We start from the raw sequence: 13,290 nt of genomic DNA on the forward strand, positions 1-13,290 counted from the left end.
CAGCGGGGCTGCGGGGACCCTGCCTCGCTCTGCGCTGCTCCGGTGGGATTGGGAGGAGCGGGTACTCCGGGGCACAGCGGCTCCGGAAGGCATCCCGGCCCCAGCTGTGTCTCCGGGTGGGGGCAGAGGGCAGGACTGACAGCCTCCCCGGCGCCGGCCTGGGCCCCTTCTTCGTTTGCGGTCCTTTGGCAAAAGTCAGGACAACAGTTTCAATTCTGATGTAAACCACCAGCCAGTTGGTTGAAGAGGAAGGTCGCGGGCGCCCTTCCCGTTTTCTGCTGGGAGTCTGTCCTGCCAGGTTTTGGCTTATGCTCCCTCCAGCCCCTGCGCGGTGCCTTTCCTCCCCTCAGGCTTTCAGGAGAGAGAGGCAGGTCCGGCTTCCTTAGGATGGGGAACCGGGCCCTCCAAGGCTCCCATTTGGGAGGTATTCACTTTGTATCGTCTCTTGGAAGAGTCTCACTCCCCAGGGACTCTGCACCTGTTAAGTGCCCCCCCCGAGTGCTCCCCATTTTCCAGGCCTGGCAGTTGGAATCGATTTTCCTTGGTTCCCAAGTACTTGACTGTCTTCTCTGTTACAGCACATTTTGTCTTTTTTTTTTCATTGTTGCTAAGTTAAATTCTACAACATTTAAAATTCCTTGAAGATGCAAATGTCCCTACTCACTTTGCACCCTCTCCTGGTGCTGGTACTGACTCTGGTGCATAGTAGGTGTTCACGGTGCACCTGTCAGGTGTGCCTTTCATGATCCTCTTCTCCATTATGGACTCTCAGGACAAAAGTTGAGGAACCTACATCTGGATTCAGCTTCAGTTAAAGCTGCCGTTGGTACACCTGAGCCAGACCGCTGAGACGCAGCACTCACGATTTGGGTGATTTGAGATAAACTGTTAACCTCAGTGGGTCCCAGTTGTCCTCTTTTAAAAATTAAAATTGAACCAAGAGCCTGTCTTTCACAGTTGTTCTGGGGATCAAATGAGAGAAGAAACATAAACCTCCTTTGGTGTAGTAGGTGTTCCAAAAGTGGTAGCTACAATTTAAAAAATTAAAGCTGGGTGTGAGATCTATAGGGACCTTTGAAAGAAGCATACATTTATTCTGTTTCTACTGGAGTTAATTTTACTGAGCATTCAGTGCCAAGTCGTTTGTTATCAGAGAACACCCCCCCAGTACATGTTTTTGGGGGAGCCTAATCCTTCCTGCTGTCACTCCCTTATGCTTTGAGCGGGGGCAGAGTCAGTCTCCATCCTTTAATTTTCAGACATGACCTTGGCACCAAAGCCTGTGGACAGCTTGTGCCATGAATTTCAGAACTTCGGGTGCTGGGTGACTGAATCCTTTGTGTCACTTCTGGCTGGCCTACAAGCTGCAGGAGCAGGGAAGGGTTTGGTCTCAGGCTTCTCCCGCTCCTCTCTGAGGGACTTCAAATCAATAGATACTTGCTTGATTGTCTTTAATTCTGAAGAAACAGACGAGATGGAAAAGAGCCATGTGGAGTGCGGATGCTGGAAAAACATACCTTGCTGAGAGATAGTGTTCAAATTGGATCTTGGTGCCCAGTGAAGACTAACTGTATTGAAAATGAGAGTCCTGGTGTGTGAGGCAGAATTGGGGCCACGTTTTTTGGCTTTGCCATTAACTCTGCCTCCCTAAACAAAAAAAGGGAGGGTAATAAATGCCTCTTAAAAAAAGTGTCACTTTTTTTAAAAAAAGGAGTTTTTTGTTTGTTTGTTTTTTGGTGCCAGGGATTGAACTCAGGACCCTACACTTTTGAGGCAGGGGAGTTGCCACTGAACTAAATTCCTGGCCCAAAAGAGTGTTTTGATGAGAAACAATAAATTTAAGAGTGAAACACCCAATTAAGTCTGTGAAATTCTCCTGGTATCTTATCAGATTTATTCTACATGAATATTGTTCATAATACAATCCACTTTTTAATAAAGTTGTTACTTAGCATTTTATTTGACAGTGTAAACTTCAGATAGCTTTGCTGTACTCTTTTATTGTTCAATTCACTTATTTTCATTTATAATTGCTTGTTTACATCATCCTTTGTGGCACACAAAAAACAAGTAGGTATCTGCCCTCCAAGCTCTTCGGGGCTGGAGAAGTAACTTCTAGACCACTATGGACAGTTGGAGAGGCAGGAGATGGAGCCTGCCTATCTGTAGGGGACAAGTTTCATGAGAATGGTAGCCCTGCAGAGAGCAAAGAGAGGAAGCCAGAGGTTTAACTTGCAATTTAGCTGATTTCATCACTACATTCATTGTTCATATCCATGTGAATTAAAAGCACATGGTTCGAGACAGAAATCACTGACCACATCTACAGATAAAAGCACTGCACTGACACAGGAATAACACCAACAATAATAGCTCACCTCTTTCCAGTATTTAGCATAATAATTGTTCTAGGAACTGTGAGAATGAATGACTTTACCCTTCCGTAGAATTCTGTCAGAGAGATGTAGGTATTATTATTTTCACATTATAGATGAGGAAGGTTAAACAAGGTCCTACATAGAGCAAATCAACAGCAGACTGGAACCAACACAGAGATCACCATTCATTTTCTTTGCAGATTTGAGTTTTCATCTAAATCTTTTATGAGTCAATATAATAAGAGGCTCTTGGTCCCTCCCTTCTCAAAGCTCAGTCAAGTCATCTAAACCAGGGATCCCCATTCCAATTCTGTAGCTTCCCTCTTTGTTGTTTAGTTGCATTAAAAGTGTGCAATGATTTGGATAACATTAAGCACATTTAGAAGTCTTGGGAAGGGGATGAGAAGAAGAAAGGCAGGCAGTGCTGAATTCCTGTGGGGCAGGGCTCAAGAACCAAGAAGGTTCATGTCTAACCCACCCTGTCCACTTTCTTGTCCACAGGCTACGTGCAGGCTTGCCGAGCCCTAATGATTGCAGCTTCAGTTCTGGGTCTGCCGGCCATTTTGCTGCTGCTGACTGTCCTCCCCTGTATCCGAATGGGCCGCGAGCCCGGGGTGGCCAAGTACAGGCGGGCCCAGCTGGCTGGCGTTATGCTCATTTTGCTGGGTAAGTTTTCTCTGTGGCACCTCCACTCTGAGTGAACCTAATCAGCCTCAAATCCTGTGGTTGCTGCTTCATTCAGTTCAAGAGAAGTGTGACAGGAAGCCAATGGGCAATAGAGCAATACCCACTGAGCAATAGACCTGAATAGTTTATATTTTTGAGAAATTTAAACAAAAGGCTAAGTTACGTCTGTGAGAAAAACTGAATATGAACATGAGTTTAAAAAAGAAAAGTAAAGAGAAAATTTTGAGGGTACAAAATACTTGAGGAAGAGACCAGAGGACAGGAGAAAGTTACAGGGTGGCTTTCTACCCAGACCACGGAAGGGACTCCCTTTTAGAACAGTTACATTCAGTTTCCACAGAGGAACAATTACTTCAGACTTTTCTAGGGGTTGGGTCAGGAAAATTTGTTTTTTGATAACTCCTGAGATGATCCTTAGTGCAACCAAATCTGAGAGATTTACTTAATGTTGAAAGACTAGAGAAACAGGAGGGCAAGAGGAAAGGAGCTGAGGCTGGTAGACCAGTAGGTGATGATCCACTATTTGTATTTAGTTAAATGTTCACTGAGCATGTGTGCCAGGGACTGGAGACAGTGGGGAAAAAGAAGCAGTTTCTGCTTTGGGTGTATACAGACATCTCAATAGCATGTGGCAAGTGCATATCTAAAACGGGACATAGGCCATGCACACATTCAATAGGCACCTAACCTGAACTGGAGGAGTTTCCAGAGCTAAGAAACCTAGTGATGAGTCCTGACAGTTACAAGGAAGGTGCTCAGGCCATAGATTGGCATGAGCACATTCAGTTTTGCTGCTTACACCTGTGCACTGATGCTTGCTGTAGCAATGGTGGAGGGTCCTCTTAGCTCTGTTCTTTTCGGTGATTTAATTTCTCTCCTTTCTTTCTCTCTTGCTTTCCCTCCCTCCCTTCCTCCCTCCTTCCCTCCCTTCTTTTCTCTCTCTCTCTCTCTCTCTCTCTCTCTCTCTCTCTCTCTTCCTTCCTTCCTCTTGGGACTCACTATTAGTTCAGGCTAGCCTTGAAGTCATTATGTAGCTCAGGCTGGCCTTGAACTTATAGCCAGTCCTCCTGCCTCAGCCTCCCAGGTGCTGGGATTACAGGCCCCACTCCAGGCTCTATTTTTTTCTTGTTTGTTTATTTATTTATTTACTTATTTTTGTGTGTGTGGTACCGGCGATCGAACTTGGGTCCTTGTGCTTGTGAGGCAGGCCACCGAACCGCTGAGCTAAATCCCTAGCCCCTACTTTTTTTTTTCCTTGGATGCTGATTCCAATAACATGTCTAAATCCTTATAGAGGAAATGAATTTGTAGCAGTTCTTGTTAAAATGTACATAGGGATGAAGGATAAACTGGTCGGATGTAGTTTAGATATAAAGTTCCTTTCTCTTGGGACAAGGAACTGCCACCTCCAAACTGGCAATACAAGATCAGGTCCTTGAGGGGAGAGGGGAAGGTGCCAAGGTTCTGTGTGTGTGGACGCCACTCACCTCCCACTGGAGGCTTCTTATCCTTCGTGACACCAAGGAAGTGAGGGGAGGTGAGAGGTGGGGCCTCACTGCTCAGGATTGTGAAAGGGCGGGGATTTGTAAAGCTGCGTTGTGTGTGCGTCCCCTAACAGGAGTGAAAAAGGAAAAAGACCACTATGATTTCCTGTGTGAATCGGAGCATGGAATTTTTGATTCCTGTCACACACAGTCTGTGTGTAAGTGCCACGAGGAACATTAATCAGCCTCTGTGCTCCACCTTGTGGGTACCCCCTTCTTGTAGAGCTTTCTGGGGTTCAGATGTCCATTTCCCTTTTGATCGGGAAGCCCAGTGCCCTACAAGCAAGCTGGGTTGTGGGACCCAGAGGAATCTTCCTCCTCCTGGTCACTTGCTGCTTGTTCCTTTCCTCACATCCTCACAGAAGCCCCAGAAGGTTCTCCTGGGGTCTGTTTTCTTAGGTATTCATCACTGGACATCCTTTCACATGAGACTGAGTGTCCACCAGTGAGGAATCAAATTCAAACCAACATGAACAAACCCTGTGGAAAAGGGACGGATAAAAGCAAAGTATACACAGACAAACTGGCTTTAAAACAACTCTAAAAATAAAAATTTTTAGCTGACCAACCAGGGTTATCTGGAGGGGGAAAAAAGCGACCAATGATTTGAAACTTTCTAGATGAATTAATTTTCTTTATCTTTCAAAGATAGTTTTGCAAGGAAAATGGGGGGAAAGTGGGGAGTGGTGGGTACCCTCAGTAGGTATTTGCCTGTTTGGAGTCAGACCTATGGGAAAATGGGGGAACTGAGCGACTCAAACCCCAAGAAGGCTCCACCTTTCCAGCTGCTCAGCACTTGGAGGGATGAGGGCCACTTAATAACCCATCTACACTGCTGCATTTCCAGTATTGCCCGCCTTGTCTTTGCTCCTGCCTGTGTTTATTTCTCAGTGGGCCATTGCTTGCCTGCGGGCTGGATGTTGCTTTGACTGGAATGTGCCAGCTCTGGAAATGTAAAGCTCATTTGTCTCAAGTGTGGCATCTGCTGATCTCCTCTAGGTCTTCTCACTGGGAGCCCCAAATGCCTTGTTTTCTACCCTTGTCTAAGCGGAGGGAGGAGCAGGAGAGAGTGAAGGCCCTCTTTGTGTTGCTCTGGACTGGTTTCGGTCACTGTTCCCGAGGAGCCAGGGCCGGGCCCGTGCTGGGTCCTAGGGGTCACCGGATGGTGCACCAGCTGAGGTCTGGTTCTTGACCAAAAGGGATGCATGGGGCAACCCTGGAGCTGGGGGGCCTGGGGCTGGGCCGTGTCATAGCTGGTCCTGGTATGGAAACTGTCAAAGCGATTGAAATAAGTTCTTGATGTTGAATACTTGTAACTTTCTGAAAGCTTAAAAATATTATACCTATTGTACAGCTCTATCTTTTCACCAGGCTTAGTTCGATGGTGTGATGACTTCGTTCCTGCTGTGGACAGGAGTAGGAGCTTGGTACTGCTGACTTCTTAAGCCTGATGAGCAGCTCAAGGAGCAGCAGGTGCCTCAGATCTGAGCTGGACCTGAGGCAAATCTGATCTGTTTTCAGCTTTTCAAGAGGCCCTGTCAAGGCAGAAAGTGCCTGTACTCCAAATGGCTGTATCTTATCAGTTGGTGTCAGTTGCAACTATACTGAATCTGGAATCTACTGCTTTCTAGCTGTGTGAACTGGGGCAGTAATTTAATGCATCTAAGCCTTTCTATAAAATAGGAAAAGTAACACCTACTTTTCAGGTTGGTAAGCAGTGTGAAAGGATATAAAATTACTCAATATAGGATCTGGAACATAGTAAGTGCTCAATAAATGGTTACTATTGTTGTGTTAGAGGAAATAGAGAGCCGACCCAGAGGGTAATTGGATCTTCTAATCAAGTGTAATTACTGCAGAGTCATCTCCATACTTACAAGTGGTAAAGACAGACGGTAAAGTTTCTGGAAATACCACCTTTATTCTGTCCTAATGGAAACATTTTCTTTGTTAACTATAAAAATCAGAATATAAGATCAATAACTGGAGATTATCTGCTTATTCCATTATGAAAAGCCACAGTAACCTACCTTACTGAAAATCCTGAATCACAGTTCTGACATGGTCTAATTCTTACATTGCTAAAGTTAAAAAATACTTTATTTGGGTGTTTTTAGGGAATGTGATAAGGGACAGAAAGAATGGAAGTGTACTTTGCTTCCTAAATGGAATCTTTTTATCCTCTCTTCTTCCTCTTTAAAAATCTGGTACCAGTAACTTTATTGTTAGTGGAGAAAATTGTTTTAACTTGTAACTTCCAGGAGAAATTATGGTAGGATCAAGAATATAGGTGAAGGTGAGACAAATTGAACTTGTCAGACCCACAGAATCAAATCGAAAAAGCTGTAAGTCTGGCTTTAAAAAGCTATAGGAAGGGAAAAGATTAATGGAATTAAAATAAAGGGAAGAATTTGAAATCAGGCCAGGAAAATAACAGATTCAAATATTCCATTAATTTTTTGAGCATTACAAATATTAATTTTTCCTAAAAGTCACTTATGTAGCAGCAGTATGTCCTTTGGCAGCTGTGTCAGTGTTTAATGAGGAGGACAGATGAGAAAAAGAAAACTTTAAACAAGAAGAGAACAGTTAATAAGTATGACTCCAGTCATCAGCTTATTAGAAAACTCATTACTTGTTGCCTGATTTTTTTTTGAAAAGCTAAAATGAACTGCCACTTAGTTTATATGTTATAATAGTATTGATTGTAGAAGATAAGTGTTCAATGTCTTGCAGAATTTTAAAATGGAGGAGGATTTAAAAAAAAGTTTTTATTGTCAGGAGTTTCAAAGCTACACAGAAGTAGAAAAAAGAATGGTATACTAAATCCCCTCGAACTGCAATTCTTTTTCACTGATGAGGAACTCAGATTATCTACTTCATCTCTCCACTTCTCCATTTCTTCCAGAACACAAATCTCAGTATATCAAGGAAGATTTTCCACTCGCTGTTACAATATGGTCACAGTGGTTTAGGTAATTTTAATGAAAATATTACCTTGCACTAGAGTCAGTGCTTTACAAAGTCCTTTTAGTGCCTAGTACTGAAAGTGACAAAGCCAGTCAAAAGAGGTGTTCATTAGGAGAGGGAAGAGCTGTTAGGGTCTGAGCTGACTTTGCTTTGCCTCTCTGCCTGTCTGTTCTTGGCTCTAAATTATTACCACTAGAATCAAACACATCTGTATCAACTTAATTGAACTTAATCACATTTGTCTTTCCCTTTTTACAAGTAACATTTTAATCAACACCTAATAATCATACACATTTATGAGGAAGTGTGCATCACATTTAACCTAATATTACCATGTGTTATTTAATCTCTTAAAAGATTGAAAGCTACATCAAAGTTTTATTGCTTTAAAATTGCCTTGCAAGGTAATTTCTGCTTGGTTAAGTCAAATCATTGTTAATGTTTTAAAAAGGCAATGTTCTATCAATTAAAGAATATAATGTGTTAACATTACTTGAAGCTTGTTCCCAAAAGAGGTGATCAATTTTTTTCTTTGATGAGCAGAAGATTCTACTTATGAGAAGACCAAGCCTACATGAATCTGTTTCTACATAGCAAACCTGTCTTCTCTTTTTCTCTTCTCATTTATATTCTTATATTCTTTAAGACTATCCATGGGTAGAGAATTTAGCTCAGTGGTGCCTGTGCCTGCCTGGCAAGTGCAAGGTCCTTAGTTCAATCCCTGGTCCAGGAAAAAAAAAAATCCATGATTTTGCTATTATTCCCTAGAACAAATACCTCCTCCCCCCATCATCCTATGTTCAGTTAACTTTGCATCTTTGGAAGACAAAAGGGGAAAAATAATTAGTGTTAACATTCCTGTTTGTTTTTAGAGACAATTTTAAAATAAAACCTGATGGCATAAAGTGAAAAAGGATAAAAAAAATTCCTCTATATTTCTTCAATTTTCTTTACCTTAGTGGTAACATGTCAATGTTAGAAAAATACTTTAGTGTCTCCAAATAGCAGAACATTCTAAGATTTTTTTTTTTGAGGGGTCAGCAACTAGAAATAAATCCAGCAAGCATTCTGTGACTTTAAAAAAGCCAGTTTAGGTGGTGCATGCCTGTATCCCTGGCACTCTGGGAGGCTGAGGAAGGACGATTGCAAATTGGAGCCCTACCTGGGTAGGGTGGTGACTTAGCAGGACCCTTTCTAAAAAACAAAACAAAACAAAAATAAAAACAAAAGAGATGGGGGAACTACAGGTATAGCTCAGTGCAAAGGCCCTGGGTTTAATCCCAATTACCACACCCACATACATACAAAAAAGCCAAAGATTAATACCAACTTTATTAATATTTCATGTTTTTTTTTAGTTAAGCAGTGATTTCACTTACATTTTTGTTTCTTCAGTACCAGAGATTGAACTCAGGGCTTTGCGTTTGCAAGGCAGGCACAGTACCATTATTTCACGTACATTTTTAACTTTACTTGCCAAAATATATCCACTTTTCCCTCAGGCCATTGCTGAAATTCAATAAATTCTCCCTTTTTTAGTTTCTAAACATTTTTCATTTGGAGTTCAATTGAAGGTCACTGATTTTAGTGTGCCTCTCATTTCCTTTCGTTTTGTATGGTGGTCTGTCATTTCTTAGTGGTTTTGATGTGGTTCATCTTTGAGAGCCACAGGAATTCCACCCAGAGTTCATTTATCTTTGAGGAAACAAAAAGCCTGCTGGTACTTATTTGCCTTGTTTGGCACGGATTATGCAAGAAGGAAATTTTTAGTGAGGTAAATCATGAGCTTGTGTCTCTAAGTGTGCTAAAGTCACATTAGGGTTTTATGCTGTTGGGAGTCGGTCGGCGTGTACGAAGGGAAAAGTAGAATCAAAATGGGATAATCTCTCGTCTGCCTATCCATTTATTAACCTGTCTTCCCTCTGTCCATCCACTTCTTCAACCAACCCCATGAGGTTCATTTTATAATGTTTAGACAACTTTCTTATATTTCTTTTGTTAACAAATTATATTACAATAGAATCTAACAATATCTATAAGATACTTCAAACCAATGGGCCCGGGGTTTGGCTCAGTGACTCTGCCACCTGCCTCGCAAGGGCCCTAGTTCGAGCCCAGATACCAAAAAAAAAAAAAAAAAAAAAAAAAAAAAAATTACCCAAAAACAAAAAAAAAAAAAAAAAAAGAAAGAATGATTGATACCTAAAACCAACTGATGGTTACTTTTGAATATTGATCCTGATTTTTCCTGTTTTGTTAATTTGCCTAAAAATGGGAAAGAATTAGATAAATTTACAGTTTTTTTTTTGTCTTATTCTATAAGATCTAAGTGAAATCTGAAAATCATTTGGTTTCATGAGATGTGGGGAATACCTTTGTGCATGTGTGTGCCTGTGTGCTGTACGTGTAAATGCAAAGTAACTGAAAAACAGAAAACTCAACTTGAATCATAAGCTGTTTTGAAACCAGTTATTTATGAGAAAGTTTTGTTGGATTGAACCAATCAGTTGTGTAGGAATTAAATCTCTTTTTTGGGCATAATTTAATTTTTCACTGCCCATTTTTTTGCTCTAAATCAACGTGGTATTTGGAAGGCCTTGCTAGATCACTGCTTTGCCCACTCGGGCGTCTCAGATGTGTGGGGATTGTGTATTGCTCTGGGGGATCTACAGTAGTTCTCTCAGACTAAAACACTCTGGAAAAGGATTTTTGCTTCCTGTCCTTGTAGAGAAGAAAGCTTTTCTCTGTGCCTGGCTAAAAGGAATCCTCCAAGAGCACTTGATTTGGAATCCTATGGCTAGAGAAAGAGAAAGAAAAAGATTTTACTCTGTGTCTGAGGTTTTTTCTTTCTTTCTTTCTTCCTTTCTCTTTTTTTCTTTCTTTGTACCAGAGATCAAACTCGGGTCCTTGTGCTTGCAAGGCAGTTGGCAGAACCACCGAACTAACCCCCCCACCCCTGCTCTAAATATTTTTTAAAAAATTGTCTGTATAGGCTCCTGCTTGATTTTGTGTTATTCTATTGCTTAGGAAGAACTAAATGAGATAGAATCTATTTCTTAATCTATAAACTCTAAATCTATAGATTAATTTATTAATCTATAAATCTGATGGTTGGGCTGAATGGTACAGAGAATAAATAAAGTTTTACCATTATGATTTATCATAACAAATATCATCATCATGAAATCTGTGCACAAATGAGTTCTTTTACTCTAAGGGTTGTTCATTTGTGTGTTGGGAATTTGTGACTGTGAATAGCATAACAAAAACTCAAGCCCTTAGCTGATACTCCACTTATGTTTTTACCACAGCAAGAGAAATTGCATAGCTTCTCCAGGTCTTTGTAATATAAATTGACCAAACTGACAAAATAGAGTGGAAAACTGTGGTGAATGCTATTTTGTTTCCCATCTCTGAATGGCTCAATTATTTAAGTGCATGTTGGTCACACGCAATATGCCTGATACTGAGCTAAACACAAATGTTGAGATACGAATAAGATGTGATCCTTGCCTTGAAGGGACTCAGAGCCTAGGGTGGCAGATACAGAAAGAGATAATTATAATGTGATTAGGTAAATGAAGAAAATAGAATTGCAACTATACATGCAAAGGCATGATAAATAAGTAAAAAGATACAAATATCTTGTCTTTACATCGGAGTTCTTTAGATTGCCACCTGTTGAAAAAAGTAAGTTAGATAGAAGCTGTTAGTTTATTCTGCAGATGCAAACATTTAGGTTTCAATCGCTGAGGGAGCAGAGCAATCCCAAGTTTTGCCGAGAAAGTTCTTATGGAGCTGGCCAGAAGGTGAGTGCCTGTGGAACGTGTGCCCCTGCCCGCTGCACTTGGCTTGGGGTGGGTACCTACGTCACACCTCTCTCTGTGTCTCCCCAGCTCTCTGCGCCATTGTCGCCACCATCTGGTTCCCTGTGTGCGCCCACCGTGAGACCACCATTGTGAGCTTTGGCTACTCCCTGTATGCGGGCTGGATCGGCGCTGTGCTGTGCCTTGTGGGTGGCTGTGTCATCGTCTGTTGCTCTGGAGATGCCCAGTCGTTTGGTGAAAACCGTTTCTACTACTCTTCGGGCTCCAGCTCTCCTACTCATGCCAAGAGTGCCCACGTATAAGCCAGCTGCCAGGCTGCCCACGGGGTGCTGTAGGTGCTGGGCCTGGGGCCCTAGGGTTGCTTGATGCAGTGGGAGTGGGGAGCCCACTTCTCTGCCAGGCACCAAAGCCTTGAAAGCAGCCCACCTGGCGTTTTGCAGTCTTAACATCACCTCCGCCCCACCACCTTTGGGTTTCCTTTAAAAGAAATCTCTAGCTCAGATAATGCCCGTATAGTTTTCTCATGGTAATGCCCAGTATTAGCTCTTCTCTTGGGATTTTCTTGTTTATTTAAAAAAATTTTTTGGTTGTTTTTCTCTAAATTTTAAATGTTTCACAAACATTGCTGATTTGGGAATGGGTGGGGTAGAGAAATAAAAGACACTTTTCAAACTGTTACAGATGACAATAGGAGCCTCAGAAAGATGCCTCTGTGTACCCTCCCTTCTCTCCGGCTCCAAGGTCATTTACTCCTTAGAGATTGCAACAGACGGAATGAGGACGTGGGTGGGGGGAGGGAAATTGTGGGGCTTTCTCTTCGCGGAAGAGTTTCCCTTGTATAAGCAGAGGGCAAGGGGTGGGGATATTTCTTAGTTTATGATTTTACATTTATCTGTACACAATTTTTCAAGATTGATCGTTTTTATAACCAAGCTTTTCCTGAAATTCTCAATTCATCAGTATGAAGGAAATGAACCAGACTTTAATTATGCAATAAATAACAGTAAAAGTGAGTATAACTTGAACTGACATTCCACAAAACAGTTTTGATTTGCAGGTTTGTATGATGTAGGTTTTAATCGTGCATATACTTTGAAATAACACAGTTAAGCTTTCCCCCCTTTCTCTGTTTTCATTCTGGTATCTATCTTGCAGTGATGTGGTTTAACATAATCTGTACTGTTGAATTTGGCTTTACGGGTGTAAATACTGATGGTTTATCAGTGTCTGAGACCCCAGACTCTCCAAACATAGATGGTGCATTTTGTTCTTTAAGAGAAATCTGTGCAATAAAATAACAAACTGTCTCCAAAACTCGCCTTCAATTTTTTGTTAAAAATCTCACTCATCTCTGCTAGTAATTTTAAGGGAATCTGATCAGTGAGTTACGAACAAGTCATTCTGCATTGCCTTGAGTAATTGAAAGGTTATATTTTACTCTCAGTATCATGGTTGTAATGTATAGTCATGAGAATGTAAAACAAATGTTCTATATGTTATGCAAGTGATTATGGTATCCTAAAATCATAGATAAATTCAGCAATCAGAGTCCAAGTCCTAAGCATTACACAGTTAAACTCCTTTATGTATACTACATATTTAGTATATTAATAATATTTAGTAAATCAGCTGAGTATAAAGGGAGAATTAAAAAAACTAATTTTATTGACTCATTAGTTATAATACCCAGATGTACAATATTTTATTCAAATGTATACAGTAGATATTTATAAATTTAGGACAAAGAAGCGCCCAATTGACTTTTATTTGTTTTCTAGTTCAGAAACTGAAATTATGGGCCTGTTCAAAGAAAACATATTACAATCTATTTTGGCAGACTTTTTCCAAATAAAATACTAATTTCATCAGCTGATTGTGTAATAA

At 41.2% G+C, this 13,290-nt stretch overlaps 1 protein-coding gene across 1 annotated transcript in view; it reads left to right on the forward strand.

Moving 5' to 3' along the window:
* The window catches only part of Cldn11 (claudin 11), a 13,596-nt gene extending 1,189 nt beyond the window's left edge, over positions 1 to 12,407 (forward strand). Inside the window, exons 2-3 of the mRNA XM_010632386.2 lie at positions 2,880 to 3,044; positions 11,476 to 12,407. Of these exons, the coding sequence (XP_010630688.1) occupies positions 2,880 to 3,044; positions 11,476 to 11,708 (398 nt within the window). The 3' untranslated portion in view covers positions 11,709 to 12,407. The remainder of the gene's footprint in view (positions 1 to 2,879; positions 3,045 to 11,475) is intronic.
* Positions 12,408 to 13,290: the final 883 nt, after the last annotated feature.

Source organism: Fukomys damarensis, unplaced genomic scaffold, assembly GCF_012274545.1.
Source record: "Fukomys damarensis isolate Sample0158 unplaced genomic scaffold, DMR_v1.0_HiC HiC_scaffold_12, whole genome shotgun sequence".
Taxonomy (NCBI): Eukaryota; Metazoa; Chordata; class Mammalia; order Rodentia; family Bathyergidae; genus Fukomys; species Fukomys damarensis.